The sequence below is a fragment of the Neofelis nebulosa genome, chromosome 7 (genome assembly GCF_028018385.1).
Source record: "Neofelis nebulosa isolate mNeoNeb1 chromosome 7, mNeoNeb1.pri, whole genome shotgun sequence".
NCBI classification, from domain to species: Eukaryota; Metazoa; Chordata; class Mammalia; order Carnivora; family Felidae; genus Neofelis; species Neofelis nebulosa.
In genome coordinates this window covers 51,374,119-51,395,056 of record NC_080788.1, presented here as the reverse complement: position 1 = coordinate 51,395,056, position 20,938 = coordinate 51,374,119, and the positions used below count along the sequence as shown (strand labels likewise).

Below are 20,938 nucleotides of genomic sequence, written 5' to 3'. Positions count from 1 at the left end.
CTTTTGTGCCTCTAATTTACATGGCCAACGAATGTTTAGATACAAGCAAGGCTTTGAAGTCCTGTGAGGAAATCCATGGTTGCTTCTGGGTGAAGAGAGACAGCTGGAGTCATTTAATGGCGTGTTTCCTACTTTTCACAGTGACTCAGAGACCTCCTAAATTAGTTTTGAAAGAAAGCTGTGCTATGCTTTTCATACTTTCCCTCACCATTGAGGTAACTTTGCATCGAAAACTTTCAACTGATGCCACAAAGTGAGAAAGTGACAGTCTTCATAAAGGAGCCATTAAAAAAGCTATTCAGTATTACAGAAATTATTATTTAACTATTACATGTTATAGAAATGGTTACACTGTCAAAAATTTGCATCTCTTCATGTATTCAAAGAGCGAATCAGTTTGGTATATTTCTCTGCTACTATTTCCCTATCTTACTAGGAAGTGTGTTGTCACTTAGGAGCTCAAATTTTATGCTGAGATTCACTAGATGAAAATACTCAGAACAAAAATCTTCGTCCAGAGAGAAATTCCTATATTTTAGTGAAGTGCCAACATATCTAATAATAAAAATTTATTTTCTTTTAAAATTATACAAACTGAATCAAAGTATTTTTTACATTAGAAAACAAATAGCTATACACTGTTTGTTACATTTAAAAAATATACCAAAAATTACTCTTCAAAAAAGTAAAAATTATCATTCTTTATTAAGGGTTTATCCCATTGCAATGCAATGAATTGTTTTCAAATACATACTATTTGTTCTTTTCTGTAGTGATTTAAATATTGGCAGTAAAATATAAATAATTCAATAAAACTGAGCTAATGTACAACATGTAATGTCACATGAATTATTATTTCATATTTATAAATGTAAATTTGCAGGTGATGTTTTAAGGCATTATTTAAAAACCCCTCTAAATCTATTTTGGTTACGTTTTCGTGTCATAAAATATGAAAGAACTAACAGTTCATTTTGATAAAGTGATTAGTAGTGGGGTCCAGTTTTTTATTGGTGGCCTACCAGTGCAGCATCCCTGTTTTACGAGTCGTAGCAGGATAAAGTTCTAATAAGATTTTTCACCAAATGGAACAAAACAGACATCACTTAAGGTCAAGTAAAGGTTAAAAAAATACAAACATATTTCTAGAAAGCTCACTGGAATATAAACAAATGTAAATGCATTCTTTACAATCAATTTTCTATGTTTGGATAAAGATGTATGTATAAGTACATCATTTAAAGGAAATGCCATTAAAAAATCTTCTTTGGGGGTGCCTGGGTGGCTCAGTCAGTTGAGTGATGGGCTTCGGCTCAGGTCATGATCTCACAGTTTGTGAATTCGAGCCCCGTATTGGGCTCTGTGCTGAGATTTCAGAGCCTGGAGCCTGCTTCTGACTCTGTCTCTCCCTCTCTCTCTGCCCCTCCCCCACTCATGCTCTCTCTCTGTCTCAGAAATAAATAAACATAAAAAAAATTAAAAACAAAATCTTCTTTGGATTGGGAGCTATAATATGCACATTTGTTTTCCTAAAAAGGCAGATTTCCAAAACATATGCATGTCATGGTTTCTGTCAGGAAACAGACTCGATGCAAAGTCTTTTGGATTGCATTCCACATAGTGCGTAAGTTGGAATAACTTGTTTTATTAAAAATCCAGATATCTAGGGAGAGGAGAAGTATTGGCTGTTTTGTCAGTTCCTCCTAGTGTCTCATGACCTCTAACTCTAGAGAAGACTATCTAGATCATAAATTGGCCAACTATAAGCAGTGAGCATCAAATCTGGCCTGCTGCCTGTGTTTGTAAATAAAGTTTTATTGGAACACAACCACACTCATTTGCTTAAGAATTGTTTAGCTTCTGTGCTTCAACAGCACAGTTGAGTAATTACAACAGTGAAAATCTGGACCACAAAGCCTAAAATGTTTACCACCTGATTCTTTACAAAAAAGTTTGCTTATTCCTAGTGGAGTTCAACATTGTCCAATCCAAATAAAATGCAAGCCACATATATAACTGTAAACTGCCCAGTAGCCATATTACCCACCCCCCCCCCACACACACACACACTCAAAAACAGGTGAAATTGATTTCACTACTATATTTTATTTAACCCTATATATACAAAGGTCATTTTTAACATGTGTGTTAGCCAGATTTCAAGTGTTCAATAGCCACATGTGATCAATGGCTACCATATTAAAGAGTGCAGCACTAAACAATCAACTAGGGGGAGCTCTTGGGGGCCCCATTCTATAGAAAATCTTTTTTTTTTTTTTAATTTTTTTTTTAACGTTTATTTATTTTTGAGACAGAGAGAGACAGAGCATGAACAGGGGAGGGTCAGAGAGAGGGAGACACAGAATCCGAAACAGGCTGCAGGCTCTGAGCTGTCAGCACAGAGCCCGACGTGGGGCTTGAACTCACGGACCGCGAGATCATGACCTGAGCCGAAGTCGGCCGCTTAACCAACTGAGCCACCCAGGCGTCCCTCTTTTTTTTTTTTTTTTTTTTTTTTTTTAAAGAAATTTCCTGGACACTACAATGGGTCTAAATTGTGACAGTTAAAATAATCCTGTTTATTATTCATTTATAGACAAGAAATGAAAAACAACAACAACCAAACAAAAAACAAAGGAGTTTAAAACCAACCGACAGACAAAACAGACCTTCTCTCTCCTTAAAATATGATGAAGCTACAAAGCTTTCTGCCATGTAGAGATGATTTTAGTAAGGTTGTTTATATCCTACTTTGAAGCTAAATTCCTCCCACTGCAATTTAAACAGTTTCTATCTTGTTTTATCCTCAGCAGACTCGGAGAAAAGCAGTTCCCCATCACTAATATGATATTGTATTCCTTTAAATCCTTTAAGACTCTGGTCCTCTCCTACCCCAAAGATTTTTCTTTGTCTAGCTGCACAAATTCAACTCCTCTAGCATTTCATTGGACCCATTTTCAAAGTGTCGTATTGTATTTGTTGTTCTCTGTAAAATCTGTTTCCAAATCTATATGCACTCTTCAAACGCAAGAAGAAAACTTGAATACAGAATTCAAATAAATCCCAAATATTTCAAAACACAAGTAGCTCACCACACAGATCTAACATGGTATTTTTCTGTTTAAACAGTCCACTATACCCTTTGAAAAAACTTCACTGCATGTCACAAAAATCCACATAAAAAAAGTTCTGAAACACAAAGTAACTTTTAGACATTTGTGCATTTCACAGGGTTACTCTCCCTCATTTTCCCACCTATAAAACAAGTGTGATTCAAATCCTCTTCTTTAAAACTAACTCATTTTCTTATGAAAATACACGAAGCATTTTATTATAGCAACAATAAGGAGAATGGGGAATTTATAAGCACTCCTGAAATTTCATGCATATTCAATTTGTAAATAAGACTAAGATACAATAATCTCAACAGCTCAAGTCAAAAAGGCTGAAAGGAAGATACGCAGCACTTAATTGACGAAGATATAACTTAGGGAAAGCACAAATAAAAAAAAAAGCTCTAATTAGCAGTAAGCTAAATAATAATAGAAGAATGGTGTATAGAACAAAGGAGGAGATAGGCCTGTCTGATTAAGCTCTGAAGAAAACGAAGGTTGGAAATCACAGTCATCAAAGGCAAAGGGCAGTAGCAAGGAAATAAAGCCAGAACAAGCCTAAGAGTAGGAAAACAAGACCCTGGCATTTTATTGCTTCCTGGAGTCAAGAAAGAAACAAAATTACATAAAGAAAATGAAATCTATATATACTATTACCACTACCTAAACGGTAACTCTGAGGTCCTCCAAGAAACTGAAAGAAATAGTAATCAGTTTACCTTGTGGGAATTAAACTAGTAAAATAGGCACTTGATGAATGAGATTTGCTCCTGCAGACCCTAGGCATCTGACATGCACGAGTCCAGAGACATCCCCAAGTTCTCATCTACTATTCTAGCCTATAATTCCCACTATAAGATGCACAGTCTCTTATGCATAGAAAGCAACAGAGCCACATTAAGATGGGAATGCTTGGAGGCCATCTGGGCTCACTCACTGGGCTTTTTTGACCTCAATCTTACAACACATATGATTCAGTTTCCCACCTTTGGAGACTAAGGTCTTATGACTGTAATTTTCATTTGTGAATGTTAAAGTTTCATCATATTGACATAGCTTTCCTCATAAAATATGACCCCTTTCAAAAACATGAAAAGCACATTTGGCAATCTATAGCCAATTTGCCTAAATGAGAAAACAAACAACGAGGAGCTGTAAAGCCTGATGACTAGTTTTAACATCTGAAGGAGGAAAGTATAAACAAAAGTGGGTGGCCTAAATGGAGACTTTAAAAATCCAAAATTTAGGAATTTTTCAATGTTTATCAGCCTTGATATATCATTGTATATCAGATTATATCAATGTATATCAACTGTATATTTCCACGTATATCAGACTCTCAGAGCTCAGTGAATGAGCACCTCCTGCCTCTGACTCCATGCTCGTCAAGGAGCCCTGTGTGAAAACTTCATCTCCCTCTTCTCGCCGACTACCTGTAGCTTTGCTACAGTGAGAATATGCTGAGGGGTGAACAAAATGTCAATTATATTTATCATTGTAGATTGGACAATTGTCATTCTACTTTATATATGTATTGCTTGGGTGTTTGGTTAGTGTGGTTCAGTTCTCAAAAGACTGATAAATCTAAATCAAAGCTCTGAACCCAAAAAGCACACTGGACCCCTGCCTCTCCCCCCTGTACTCTGAGGCATAGCTTGAGCAGCCCATGGATCTTTCTTGAAGATGACACATCCTTTTGCCTCTAACCATACACATGGATGTGAGATAAACAAAACCTATTTAAAGTCTTTATTAATAATATTTTAGCAGTCTTCATAACACTACTAAAATAATCAAAAATGTTAATAATATCAGCTAAACTTTGATTTAGAGATCCCATTTTTAGAAATATATCCCATTAATACTGAATATGAAAAAAAGCTTTAAGGTTCATAGATATGTTATTCATGAAAGTGAAACATAAAAAAAACAACCCATATATTAATCCATAGGAAGATAATCTAATCAGTAATAGTATATCCAAAGTATAGAGCATGATGTAGTCATTAAAAAGACATAGATAATATTAGGAAAATATGTTTACATGGAAAATACTCCATTAGATATATACATATAAATGACATAATTACAACAACATGATGAAGAGATAACTTAGAAATATAGGTGACAAAAAAGATGGAAAAGTTCCTTAAAGAAATCAGATAAAATACCATATCATTTTAAAACTGAAAAGAAGAAAGCTGATCCAAATTTCAGTGAAGACTTGGTTTATGAAACTAAATGCAAACTCCATCACTGTGTATTAATTGAGGCTTGGAATTCTAAAGAGCTGGTGATCCTACAGGTGCTGAGTATATCAAAAAACTTGTCCATACAATGATCCAGTTTTTGTAATACTGTTTTGGTTTATCTGTAATAACCATTTTAAAGAAGAGGTCATCTATACTCGACTGAAAAAATGGATGCAGAGCCCAGAATACAGCCCCTCCCCCAACTGAAAACCATGTGGAAGTCAAGAGTTAATATAAGATTGACTCAATTATGATAGCTGGAACCTATCTTGTCAAAAAGAATGCTATACCAAGCATAATAATCACTTAAAAATTATCCTGATTCACCCAAGATCATTTGGTAGATATGTCTGTCTGGTACAGTCATCTCTTAAGTTCTTGTTTTTGTGCTGATATTTAATTGCCTCATATTCATGAAGGCATATGATTTCTTTTTTTTTTTTTTTTTTTTTTTTTTTTTTTTTTTTATTTTTTTTTTTTTAAATTTTTTTTTTTTCAACATTTTTTATTTATTTTTGGGACAGAGAGAGACAGAGCATGAACGGGGGAGGGGCAGAGAGAGAGGGAGACACAGAATCAGAAACAGGCTCCAGGCTCCGAGCCATCAGCCCAGAGCCTGACGCGGGGCTCGAACTCACAGACCGCGAGATCGTGACCTGGCTGAAGTCGGACGCTTAACCGACTGCGCCACCCAGGCACCCCAAGGCATATGATTTCTTACTCGAAGTTGATCATGTTTTCTGTGAGCAGCAATTTAGTTTGAACTTACCTTCCATGAAGACTCCACCTGCAGACCAGGGCAAGGTATTGGCCCAAATTGACAGGAGCTGGAGGGTCTCTGTTCTATACTTTTGTGCTTATGTGTCTCTGAGGTAACTGGAAGTGCAAATTCAGGCTTTAGAGGCTGTGAATCATCACAACAATTGAGAATTATTCTTGCTCTTTCTCCCGTTTCATGTCTTTCCAAAGTGCCTGGAAAAACAAGATTAGAAATTTTTTTAAAAATATGCGTATTTTTAAAAATATGCAAAATATTTATCCCAAAAGGATGAAAAGAACAAAACACTTTTATCAGAAAAATCACAATTCTTTAAGTTATCATGCCTTCTTAACAACTGAAAAAGCAGCCTAGGAGCTTTCTTTAAATTATTCAAATCATCATCTTACAAAGGCTGAAATTATGGACTTGAAAGCTTATCTTCCCCTTTGTGCGTTTTTACCCACTGAAATCAACAGGGCATTCAATGTCTTTAACAGTAAAATCTCTTACTTATTATACAGTATGCAAGTGATCAATAACAACCAACTATGGAATATTTTAGTGCTGTCCCCTAGTGTTTCAACTCACAAACAACAGAGAACCACAGTGGTTTTTGCTTAAAAAAAGAACTTCTGTTGGTAATATTTATATACATAATTTAAGTGGATGGAACACATAAGAACACAGATACTTTGTATTACTACCTCCTTCACTCAGGGGCCCTCACAACTTCAGGGGCCTTCACTTCTTCAGGCCACTCTAGAAATTCGTTATTGTTGTTGTTATTGTTGCTATTACGTCCTTTGACGTTTATTTATGTTATTAGAAAAACAACAACAACAACAATTCTTTGCCCTCTTCTCTGCCATTCCTCCAGTTCCAGAATTTCAAGGTTCTGTAACTTCAATCTAAAGTTAAAAGGAACAAGTACAAAACAGAGCAAAAGTATCAGAACACAATTCACAAGGAGTTAGTGCTTTTATAAAATATGATGCCAAACTCTCACTGAAATAAATATGAATTAATTATGACCACTGTCTCTTCCTTTGAATGATTCATTCTATGTTAAATATATAACCTATATCCTACTAAGTAAAGATGCTAAAGAAAATTAACTTGACATACAATCTTAATACAGATTTTGTCTCATATTACTCCTTCCCTATCAGTAAGAAAGTAGCTGTACTAATTGTTAAGAAAGAAAAAGGTAATTCTTACTAATAGTATCCAGAAAATATAAATTTAAGGGAATTACAATAAGAAAATAGAAAGAATTCCATACCACTGTGTCTTTAGATAAGTAGAAGATTACAACTACCCAGTCTTTTCTCATTGTTCCTTCTCTCTTCCGTATCATTTGGTACTTTGGATTCTAAATCACAACAGCTACAATGCTAAAATACTGGGTTGAAGTTTCATCTCTAGTCTCTTAACAATGATTTTTTTTTCATTATAACATTTCTGCATTCATTAACTGACACATTTAGCATACAAACTCACAAGCATGTTATTTCTCTAGGCTTTTTGGTCCAGTCAAGATTGGTATATCTTGAACAAATAAAGCAGGCAGGAACAAGAAAACCCCTTCTCCCAAGGATGATAATAACAAAAGTTTCTCAAACCAAAGATAATACTTCTTACTCCTTTATGAAAAGGACTATGTTCCAGAACTTGTAACTGTGACACCTAACAAAATTCACTGACTTTCTATCTCTCTTTGCATATGGTATCACCATGGATATTTTCTCCTCATTGGTTTTCTGTGGCTTCTCAAACTATGATTTTTTAAAAATGATTTTGAGAATTCTTGGGAAAGAATTTACTGTACTTTGATACATATGATATGTGCCTATACTATACATTTTAGATACACACATTTATTACTCTATACCTAATGTCTTACACAAACATAACTATCTCTTGTATTTCTCAGTGATGAAAACAGTTTACCCATGAACTTGGGCAGTTGTAATCTATTTTCATTCATGGATAGATAAATAATCAACTTAGCATCTACTATGGGTCATTCACTGTGCCAGATGCTGGCAATTTATACTAAACAAGAATGGCTCAGTCCTGGCCCCTCTCTAGCTTACTTAACATCTAACGGTTGTGTAGAGGCAAGAAATATCTGAAAACTAATCTGCTATAATATTTAAAATAACACAAAGCTATTTTCACTGCAAACAAAAAATCTCGCATTCTAACAAAATGGTGGACACTTGGTTTTGTGAACAATAGTTTCCATCATGATTAACTGTAAAATATGTGAAGATAATTATGTGAGGCACAAATAAGACATAAGGAAGGACAATAGCTTTTAAAAGCCCTTGGTCAAAACCCTGAGAATGGATAGATAGGGATTCCCAGGTATGCCAGATTATCAATGCATTGCTGCTTAGTCCCAGGTTCGTCCTTCATTGCCTGTTCTGTGAAAATGGATACGTGTTCTTTTAAGTGTTTTTCCTAGGGCGCCTGGGTGGCTCAGTTGGTTGGGTTCAGGTCATGATCTCATGGTTTGTGGGTTCGAGCTCCACATCAGGCTCAATGCTGACAGCACAGAGCCTGGAGCATGCTTCGGATTCTAGGTCTTCCTTGCTCTCTGCCCCTCCCATGCTCATGCTTTGTATGTTTCTCTCTCTCAAAAATGAATAAACATTAGAAAAAATTAAACATTTCTCCTTCAACAGCTGGTACAATGTCAACCTTTGAGGATAAAACATCATGGAAAATCCTAGTAGAAGAAAAGGTTCTCCCCAGCGTGAGCGGCTTCCCCAGCACTAGGCCTGTAGTACTTGGCAGCCAGCAGCACCCAGCAGGCAGCAGCCCCCTTTGGCACACCCTTTGTGTGGTTGTATGACACAGTACTCCCAGTGAGACATCTCCCTGTGAACAGCTTGCCCTAGCACCCTAGGGAGCATATTTCTTGCAAGTTCCACCACACCACACTATACTATACCATACCACACCCCTCTCCTCCACACCACACCCCACCACACCACACCAGCTTCTCTACCTTCCAGTGACCACAGCTATGACCTCTCCAGTAAAATCAAGATCTTCACCCTAAGGAATCTCTTCCATGGGCAGCTTATCTCAGTTCTAGGAGGAGTGGTTGCCTCTTAAATCTTCTATTCCTATGTTCTTTAGAGTTTTCTTTAGCTGTTATCAACCAATTCCTCATCAAATTCTTTGTGATAGTTAATAATTCTTCATATTAAACGTTCTCTGTTCAAATTACTGGGTAATTTCTCCCTCTTGATTAGACAGATTAATATACCACGATAAAACATTCTTGATACAGAATGTTCTTTTTAATACATCCTGAAATTAAGGAATTCACATAACTCCAGGGACATATTTAAATTGTTAGAAGAGTCTATAGCAAAACGAGTAACCTAGGAGGGATGGCATGACCCTGAGAAGGTCCAACAGAGCATTCCTTTGTAACTCTGATAAGCTGTCTCTGGCAACAGACAGAATAGTCACTACTTCTTGATATTGAGGAAATATCAGAAAGTGAAGGTTTACAAAATTGCTTAATTCAACATGCAATTTCAAGAGAACTTTTGCTTTCCAAAGTGAACTCAATGATTACTAGAACTTTCTTTTTTCTTTGCACTGTGCTACATCGAGAATACAAGCTAACTCACACTTAACTCTGCATCTGAATCAATCTGAACATGATAAGGACAGACATGTATGAGTTACATATTAACTTGCATGATAAGATCATTTCCTCTTTCAGGGTAGATATTATGTGAAAAATACCATAAAATCTATTACAAGTAAAATTGCACTGTATTAAAATGCTTTCTAGGCAATTATGTATCTTGCATTTTTTCTATTATTTTGTCATTAATATATGAGTTTTAATACAACTTATTCTAATCCTAAACTAATAATAGTACCCTTGAGGATGGAATCAATCCTAAGACAGCTTACAACAATTAGTGTCCTAACAAAGTAAAGGAAAGATGACACCAGTAAGCATTAGAAACACTTTTACTGACCCCAAACTGCTTATTCCTTTGAAAAGCAAGTGCACAGAATTACAAGGAGTAGCAAGATCCTCCCGGCAGAGCCCTAGGCCCATACTGACAATATTTCCACTTGTATATCCTGCTATTACCACCAATCCAACAGGGCATACCTAATCACTTTTTTTTCCTAACCAAAACTTTCCCTGTGACCACCCCCCCCCCTTTTCAACCCTGTCCAGCCATTGTCCTCTCTACTTGTCAAGGATGACAGCATGGAGACATCACTGCATGGTGGCTACGAGAAGACTCAGCACCAGATTGCCCTGCACGTGAATCCTGGTTTTCCTTTATCAGTTGTGTGGTTCTGGGCAAGTCATTTTACATTTCTGCGCCTCTGTTTCCTCACCTGTGCAATGGGCTTAAATAATAATTCTCACCTCACAGGGTTACTATGAGGATTATATTGAACAGATATTTTATTTTATTTTATTTTATTTTATTTTATTTTATTATTAATTTTTTGAGACAGAGAGATGGTGCACATGAGCGAGGGGCAATGAGACAGAGAGAGAGAGAGAGAGAGAGAAAGAGAGAGAGAGAGAGAAGCAAGGCTCACCAGGGCGTGTGTTTTACCCAAAGAGGGGCTCGTGTTCACCCGAAGCAGGGCTCCAGCTCACCCAATGTGAGACTCAAACTGTGACACAAACTGTGAGATCACGACCCGAGCTGAAGTCAGAGGCTTAACGACTGAGCCACTCAGGTGCCCATTGAGTAGATATTTTAAAAGGCTTAGAAGGTTCTGGCACACAGTGTATGCTGTGCTACATGATAGCCCCCCTCTGACACATGACAAGTTCTCATTCAGACCTTTGTGAGCAGTTTAACAAACTTTCTTGGCTCTGTGGCTCTGGGATCTGCCTGACACCCGGGCCTGAGGTCACTGGGCATATGACCACAGTGGGCCCCCACTGTCTCCTACCTGCAACTCAAATCTCTCTTCAATCAGCCTTGTTTCTCAGGCTAGGTTATAATCACAATCAGTAGGATTATATATTTGACTTATTTTTTAATCCTCTTTAGTAAACCAGGCTGAAGTCTGGCCTAAATTAAAGGATAGATAAATACTTCTTAATGGATTATATGACATCAGCAACCTGGCTAATGATTTTTTACTGTGGCTACACTTGGGATTAAATCCAAACTCCTTGACCTATAAGTCATATTCTTGCCTCTGATTCCTCCCATGTCATCCTCCCCTTGCTCACAAATCAGATCTTTTTAAAAACATCCTTGGAATAAACAAATCCTTGCCTGCTAGGTCTAGCCATTCTTTAAGTATTAGCTGAATATCTCACCTCCTCAGAGATGCCTTCTAAAGAAAATCCTTATCCTCTCTTGCATTGTTTTCTATGTCAGCTTCTTCCCTTTATTTTACAGAACTTAACACATTTGTAATTGGTGTATTTTATTTGCTTACTTAAATTCAGGGCTGCCTCCTTACCAGATAATAGATAGATAGATATAGATATTGATATAGAGAGATAGATAGACGATATAGATAGATAGATATGTCTATCTATCTCTCTATATCAATATCTATATCTATCTATATCTAGATATCTAGATATTTATATCTAGATATCTATATATATCTAGATATCGATATAGATAGATACATAGATACACATTTTGGCAAGTATATATTCTATGAGAGCTTGCAACAAAGCAGGGCTCAATACCTGTTCACCGAATGAATAAGTTAAATGTTACCCTTTCCCTATAGCAGTGGAAGGAGAAGGCTATGAAGGCATCAGACCATAACAGGGTCCAGTGTGACAGGAGTTAATGCCAAACTATACTCATTATAAACGCTGACCCCAGCACCAAGAGATTGTCAGCCCTGGGAACAGTGTGTCATTCACATGCCTGGTACCTGCCCTACCTCTCTACTATGTTGCCAGGTCCTTCCTGATGCCTCGAGAATTTGGAACTGGAAACAGCGAATCAGTCTCCAAATGCAACATGTTGATTTATGGAGTGGTCATTTCATGCTCCATGGACTAAGGAGCAGAATATGCTAGAATACAGAGAGAAAAGACTAAGAAAATGCACAGGAAGAGACAGAAAATGCACAGAGAGGGAAGAAAAGGGAGGCAGAGAGAGGGAGAGAGAGACAGACCCTCAACTTTCTAGTTCTGTGTTTAGTCCTTTCTAAGGACTATTGCCCCTCTGAAGTCTCTGCAGCACACCCCTGAGTCCTTACAATAAGGAATTCTTTCTGATAAAACCAACTTAATTCGGCTTCAAACTGCTTCCTAGCTACCTGAAGGACCTAATAAAGAGGGAACAGAGATGTTTCTTCTATTGTTGAAAAGGCCGAGTTGAAGAACATCCAAACAGATATGTAAAGTTAACAGTGTAGAGTTCCAGGTAGTGGTAGAAGCACAGAGACAAAGGCTGAGGCATGAGCAGCAACTGGGTGCGGACTAAATCTCAACGAAAGAGTATCATCTCCAGGAGAGTTTGCAGTGAGATGTATCAAGACACCAGCACAAAACCTTTAGAAATTTCTGTACACAAAGAGGAAAGAAGAGGAAAAGAGGAAGACTCAGAAACCGTTGTAAATCAGTATGTTTCTAAAGGACAGACATATTTTAAATGCATTAGCATTGCAGGGGCACCTGGCTGGCTCAGTTGGTTAAGTGTCTGACTCTTGATTTCGGCTCAGGTCATGATCTCATGGTTCAGAAGCCTGAGCCCCACATCGGGCTCTACACTGACAATGCGGAGCCTGCTTGGGATTCTCTCTCTGCCCCTCCCCTGCTCTCTCTCTCTCTCTCTCAAAATAAATAAATAAACTTAAAAAAATAAATAAATGCATTAGGATTCTCGATGCATATAGGATACCTATAGGGTTTCTTTTTTTTTGCCTGTTTTGATATATGAGTTTTAATATATGGCAAATAATCACTTTGTGATGTGCCTGTTATGAAATTTGATTTTGAAGTACCAAGCTATCTTAAAGCAAGATGTGTTACCATGAAGGATGCTGCTCTCAGTTGTGGGAGAAGAGCAAGGCAGAGTAAAGAGAATACTTTCAGATGATAAAATATGGCTTAAAGATGTAACAGACTTGAATGTCTACGTAAAGAAAGGGAAGAAGGAATAGTAATATTACAACCATTAATTCCTTTCCAAATAGTCAAAACTTGCTCCTTTGATTTTATGTCTCTTGTAATTGGCTCATATTTTTAATATTTGCTATCTTCTATCTAAACAGTTATTTCAGCTTTCACTAATAGTTACTTTCCAAGATCAACAAAATTATCGTGACCTATTACCAATTAATGGATAGTTTTCAATTACTTATTTTAAATCTCCAACCAGCCAAATTCTATCCTAATACTTAATAATTAGACCCACTAAATCAGTGGGAAAAGGAATAGCTACTATCCCAAAAGGAACAGAAATCATTAAAAAAGAAATCATAGTCACTTGATGAATCTAACTGCAAATGATCAGAAATAAATTGATTCAAAAATAATACCCAGATAGAGTAACATTGTATCACAATGTACAGAAACATTTTATTTACTTAAAGTTACACGTAAATAAATGTGACACAGTGACTAACTTACTATAATCCATGGTGCTTTTCCTCAGAACAATGCAGGAGAACATCTTCCTCAGAATAAAATTACTACAGGAACATAAAATCCTCCCAGGCCACTAAAACCATATATATTGTAAACCTACAAATTTTATTGTGTTTTTTATTTTAATTCCAGAATAATTAACATATGTCGTTAAATTAGTTCATATTAGGTGTGCAATATAGTGATTTAACAATTGTGGGGATTAGTCAGTGTTCATCAGAATAACTGTACTCATAATCCCCTTCATCTAAGTACCTCCACCATCGGTAACCATCAGTTAAACCTACAAATCTTAAACAATTTGTTTCACCAAAAAATAAAAACTTTTTTTTCTTTTTGGTTAAATAGTCTCCACTTGTAGCACAGAACCCAGCATGAGGCTTGAACTCATGACCCCAAGATTAAAACCTGAGCCAAGATCAAGAGTCAGATGCTTAACTCACTGAGACACCCACGTACTCCTAAAAACATTTTCAGTTAAATATTCAGCTTACTGTGGGATTGTGAAAAATCGAAATTTGGTAAATAATTCCTATTATGGAATTAGCAGTGAATATAAATTGTACTTATATGAAGAACACTTACAACAAAAACAAAAAATATGTACGTGGATACATTATAGAATTAAGTCTCTTTTCAGGCCAGCATTTTATAACTGATTCCACCACGATATTGGGCTGTGAGAGACAGGGCAGAAATATTTCAGAGTACCTATCTCTAAAACAGAATATAGTGGAAAAAAAAAAAGGCCTCATTATCAAATTTAGCAGTCAAATTCATGAAATCAGGTTTCAGCAAAACAGCTAACTGACAGCTGTCATCAAAATCCACTTATCAAGGAATTTGACCACTGGGTCTGTTGTAAGATTTATCATTTATCTTGTTACACACGAAGTTCATTGCCTTTTTTCACAGAAGAGTATGGAGATGGACTGGGTGTCCCCTTACTAACAAAACCATTTCACAATTATTGCATCTTACTCCAGAAAATGTATAACTGATGGAGATTCTGACCAGAGATGGAGAATCCTGAAGGTATCAAACGTAGCTAACTAGAAAGTAAAGGAAGGGTGGGGAAAAGGAAAGGACCTGAAAACATTAAATTAGGCATAAAGGTACACACGGTCACTCCTCAATATACTTGAATAAAATATATTCAGCTGTAAAATAGGTTGTCAAAGATGTGGCTCATTTTGTTCCATATAGAGGTCCTAATATGATAACAGACTTACAATTGGCCTGGAGTCAAACTTCTACACCTGAAGGCTATATACATTTTTACAAAGTCCCTGACCACCACGACCTTAACCCCAGCTCTGTCACTGCCTCCAGCATATTCAGAGCAATACTGGGACTTATCAGCTGGGCCACACTCAACTCTCACATTGAATCCTGACCGCTGACCTCCAGAAAAACAGAATAAAGGGGTGGGGGTGGGCTGAAAGAAAAAAAAGGCTTGACACACACAAGGGTGTATGGTTGCTGAGATGTATACAGAATACAAATAATGCATTCATTTTAAATAAATTTTAAACTAACATTCTCTTTACAAGGTATTTACTTAAACATGTGCTAACACCATAGAATCTCCTATGACTAACTGAATTTTTAACCTCACTCTAAACTTAATACAATTTACAATTTAAGAGGTGATAGTCACAGAAAAGTGTGTATTATGATGTGAAGAATGTATTTAATTAAGTTTATAATTACCCATCATATACAAAACATTAAAATTGTACTGCTTCTGAGTTTTGCAAAATGTCATTCACTCTGTTTTGATTTTTTTTAAAGCTGGTATGTGTATTTTTAAATTTTAAAATATTTCAAGAATAGTTTTTTTTTTCCCCCCTCTCATGCTCTTGGTGGAAGGTTAAGTTAATTAGAGGATACAATATCCTTGATGAGATTTGATTCTATCATTTCTTCACTTAGGTAAATAACTTGCTGAGTTGATCTGGAATTTTCCCTGGATAGAGGAATTATATTGGGAAAGAAAAAAATGGGGTACAGTCTCCTGAAAAAGGTGCTGGATAATGGGTGAGGGCATATGAAAAGTCTCCTTTTTTAGGGGGGTGGGTACAGTGGAGCTGGGAGGCAAAAGCATTTAATTGCAATCAATTTTCCCTTTGGGACATGGCAGTCTTTCCCTGAGGCAAATAATGGGTGATCAGAGCTCCAGCAGGCATGTCAGGGTTTAGTTCGAAAGCACCAATGCTCTGTGTACCCTCACTATAGTCCTGGCTCCCCAGGCCATCTGTAAAATTTCATTCCCTGTTCCTTTACCCAATAATCTTTTCCCATCTCTTGAATCTTCTATCCCATGGACTCACTCGGCCATGGGAACCTCCAGAAAGAATCCTACCTGAACACCAATATGACAGGCAGAATTCTAAGAATAATCCCCAGTGACCAGATCTTCATGTGATGCCCTCCCTGGTGACTATGATGGAATAGCACTACAATGATTATGTCGTGACATGGCAAATAAAATTAAGGCTTCTAATCAGCTGACCTTAAAATAGGGAGGTTATTCAGGTGGGTCAGGCCTATTTAGGTGAGACTTTTAAAAGCAGAGAATTTTCTCTAGCTGGTGAATCGAGGGGGAAGTCAGAGAGATTTAAAGCATTAGAGGGATCCAGAGTGTCATTACTGGTTTGAAGATGGAGAAGGCCACATACAAAGGTCAGAGTGGCCTCTAGACAGTGACAGCTGGTGAACAACCAGCAAGGACCTCAGACCTACAGCCATAAAGATCTGCCAAGGATCTGAATGAGCTTGAAAGTGAGTGAGTTGTTCCCCAGGGCTTCCAGCTGAGATCGCAGGTGGCTGAACCTTGAATTTGGCCTGTGACCAAGCAGAGAACCTAGCTGATCTCACTTGGGCTTCCTACTTATGAACCGAGACTGTAAATGGACGTTGCTTTAAGTGAGTAAATTTGTGGAAATTTGTTACACGGCAACAGAAAGCTAATACAATTAGGATTTGCAGCAGTGCTTTTACTTTGGACCAGATTTAGACCTCAAATTTGTTTTTCTTTTTTTAATTATTTCATGTGAAATTTCCTGCTTCATAAACTAGTCACATAGAGTCATCAAGTCATAAAAACTAATAAATGTGAAGACTGGTTAGACATTTACTTCTTTTTAAATAACCCCTTCTCTCATCCTCATGCTCTATTAGGAGCCATGAAGATATTTGTTAAATAGCTGGTAATAAACAATCATATAACACATGAAAAAAATGCCTTTTAGGGGTGCTTAGGTGACCCAGTCTATTAAATGTCTGACTCTTGATTTTGGCTTAGATCATGATCTCATGGTTCCTGAGTTTGAGCCCTGCACTGGGCTCTGCACAGACAATTGGAGCCTGCTTGGGATTCTCTCTCTGCCTGTCTCCTGCTCACTCTTTCTCTCTCAAAAAGAAATAAATAAACTTTAAAAAGCACTCAATTATTTTGGAAAAAATCATATGTAAGATACATATTTTTCCTCCTCTTTATCATCATTATCACCATAATTACTGTTAGCTACCACTGAGGCTTTTTAAGTGCTAAAGCACTTTGCTTAGCACTTAATATACATCTTATTTAACTTCTATTTAATTTTATTTATTTTTATGTTTTTATTTTATTTTTCAGAGAGACAGTGTAAGCAGGAGAGGGGCAGAGAGAGAGGGAGACACAGACTCTGAAGCAGGCTCCAGGCTCCACCACAGACCATGAGCACTAGCATGTTCAACATTGAGGGTTTTTTTTTTTTATGTTTTATTTTATTTACTTATTTATTTATTTTTGAGACAGAGACAGCATGAGCAGAGGAGGGGCAGAGAGAGAGGGGGACAGAGGATCCAAAGCAGACTCTGTGCTGGCAGCAGAGAGCCCAATGAAAGTCTCAGCCTCACAAACCAGCAGATCATGACCTGAGCTGAAGTTGGACGTCAACCAACCAAGCTACCCAGGTGCCCTAACGCTGAGTTTAAAATAGTAGATAATGTTTGGGGTGCCTGGGGGTTCAGTCAATTGAGTGGCCAACACTTGATTTCAGTTCCTGTCATGATCCCAGGGATCCCAGGCTCTCTCTCTCTCTCTCTCTCTAATAATAATAATAATAATAATAATAATAATAATAAAGTAGGTAATGTTTGGCTGGCAATATGGAGAAGAGAATTGAAGAGTTTGACTGACAAGGTAATCAGTTAGGAAATTTTCAATAGTTTATGCAAAAGATAATAAAAACCCCAATCTAAATCTATGTCTAAATCTATGTCTCTAAACCATTTTATTTTTAAACGTTCTTGGCGCCTCTGAAATATATAATTCCATGCTTTACTGGAGGCTTACAAAATGCACCATATAATTTATCTTTCAATGATCAAAGTTCATCACCAGACACTGTTGATAGTATTGGGCCCAAGAAACAGTACTTCCCTCTGAGATTACTGATCAGGACTGTCATCAAATGAACTGTTTAGGTTTCTTACATAGCCAGGGGCCTTTGGTGGATTCCTAACTACATAGAACCATTTCCTTATCCTTTAGCCAGAATATGTTTATTTTTTTAATTTGAGTAGAGTTGACAGTGTCCAACATAGATTTTAGACAAATTTATAAGTCATGCTATGCTCACTGAATGTGTAGCTACCATCTGACACTACACATCACTATTAAAATATCACTGATTATATTTTTTATGCTGTGGCTTTTATTCCCATGACTTATTTATTCCATAACTGGAGGCCTGTATCTCCCACTCCCCTTCACCCATTTTGCTCATCTCCCTATCTCCCTCTCCTATGGCAAATGAATTTGTTCTGTATATTTATAGGTCTGATTCTGCTTTTTGTTTGTGTATTCAATTTCTTTTTTTAGAATTCACATATGAGTGAAATTATACAGTGTTTGTCTTTCTCAGTCTGACTCATTTCACTTAGCATAGTACCCTATAGGTCCATCCATGCTGTCACAGATAGCATGATCTCATCCTTTTTATGGTTGTGTAATATTCCATTATATATAAATATATATATTTATATATTAAAGAATATAGATAGGTCTTCTGGCATCAGCCATTATCTTACTCAGTGAATTAGAATTAGATTCTAAATTAGAAGATAACAATGGAACATTATTCAGCCTTAAAAATAGAGAGTGATCTGACACGTGTTACAACACAGATGAACCTTGAGGACACTATGCTAAGTGAAATAAACCAGTCACAAAAAAACCCCACAAATATTGTATGATTCTACTTATATCTTATATCATATAAGTATGATTCTACTTATATGAGTAATCAAATTTATATAGAGAGAAAGTAGAATGATGATGGTCAAGAGCTGAGGGGAGGAAGGAGTGGGAACTTATTTCTTAATGGATACAGAATTTCACTTGGGGAAGATGAAAATGTTCCAGACATGAATGGTGGTGATGGTTGCACAACAATGTGAATGCACTTAATGCCACTAAATGGTGCACTGAAAAACTGTTAAAATAGCAAATTTTATATTATATATATTTCACCACACACACAAAAAGCAACTCTGTTGATGAGACAGCTCAAGGAAAATACAAACAAAAAGATAAGTACACTGAGAAGAGACAGAGGGAATGATAGAGAGGGCTTGAGGAACCAGCACAACCTGAGAAACAGGCGCTGTTGGTTATTAGGGGAAGAGGATGCCACGGAAGGCTGCGGGTGGAGAGAAAGAGACAAGAAGGACATTGGTGACAGTGACTGCAGAGAAGTCAAGTACCTGCCACCCAGAGGATGACAACTGAACCTGGCAGTGAGGGAACCTCAAGAAGAGGAATAGTGTAGACAAAAGCCAGATTAAAATACGTTCAATAAAGGGGAGACAAGAAAGCAAAGACACAGGGTGTAGATGGCAATTTGTAGGAAACTATCATTTACTTTGGGGAGAATGACAAAGATAATAGAAGCTCACAATTCCTTATCCAAAACATTTAGATCCACAAGGTTTTAGAATTCAGGATTTTTTTGATTTTGGAGAGATAAGATAATGCACATATGTTTATTGTTAAATAGCTGTAGGAGAGTCTTGTAGAGCAGACAGTAATCAAACAAGTCATTTATCTGCAGAAAAAAAAGAATATTTACACTCAGTGGAATAAATAACCTCATGTGAGTTAAGATTTGGTTTTGTTGCTTTACCACAAACTAATAAAAAACACTTTTTTCAGAGCTTTTGAGATTTTAAATTGTGGCAAAAAGAATGTGAAGCTGTACTGAAAATAATCAGTAGCCAGGAGGCCAGAAGTAATGAAACAGATAATCTCTGAGATGAGTTGCTAGGATATTCAGTTTACGATAACGTAGGATATCACATCATGCATTTGACTTCTCCTTCTATCTATACAGGTAAGCTAAGTCATCTAATTCCAAACCTCAGGTTGTACTGATTGTTTTTTCTCTGTCATCTAAATTAAATTGTGATATGCTAAAGATTCTTTTAAATCTAGTGCTTTAAAGAAAACACAACTTCTTTATGAAATCAGTGATGATGGATAGCTTTGCTAATAGACCAATTTTGGGGGAATGATCATAGTTGTAAGAAATGGAGACAACAAAATTAATAAAAAATTATGGCCATAAAATAAGGAACATATTAACAATGGGGTGTTCAAACTAGACTTACAAATGATGCTTCTGGAAGTAAGAAAAATGTGATGATTAAAAAAAAGTTAAACCTCCAGTGCAAATCATGGCTTCAAAGTAAATTGTTTTGTCAAATCTTTGTGTGTGTGTGTGTGTGTGTGTGTGTGTGTGTGAAATCTTCTTATTCCAGTTACTTTCCTAGAATCCTAAGCCCTAAATGTTCTCAGTTCTGATCTATCATTTAGTTAAATGATTTGGATAAAGTCTTTATCCAAATGGATAAATAAAAGACTTTATACAAATCATTTAACTAAATTTGCAAAAATGATTTGCTATCCACTTAAATGATGAACTAACTATAACATGACATCCTGTGTCCCTCAATGGAGCTTCTGTTACTCTGATGCTTCCAAGTGGCTGCAAAAAGCTCTTTGTCTTCTCAGCACGTGGATGTAGAGGGGGAATGGAATCCACATGCACTTGAATGTGAAAAGGACTGGGGAAAATAGTGGACCAATCCATGCCCAGGACTTTTTGACAGGCTGAGATTAGCAACC

At 36.7% G+C, this 20,938-nt stretch overlaps 1 protein-coding gene across 3 annotated transcripts in view; it reads right to left on the bottom strand.

The window, feature by feature from the left end:
- The window catches only part of WDR72 (WD repeat domain 72), a 237,012-nt gene that overhangs the window by 132,340 nt on the left and 83,734 nt on the right, over positions 1 to 20,938 (bottom strand). For all 3 annotated transcript variants that reach the window (XM_058737687.1, XM_058737688.1, XM_058737686.1), the window contains exon 14: positions 6,135 to 6,337. In XM_058737687.1, coding sequence (XP_058593670.1) covers positions 6,135 to 6,337 — 203 coding nt within the window. The remainder of the gene's footprint in view (positions 1 to 6,134; positions 6,338 to 20,938) is intronic.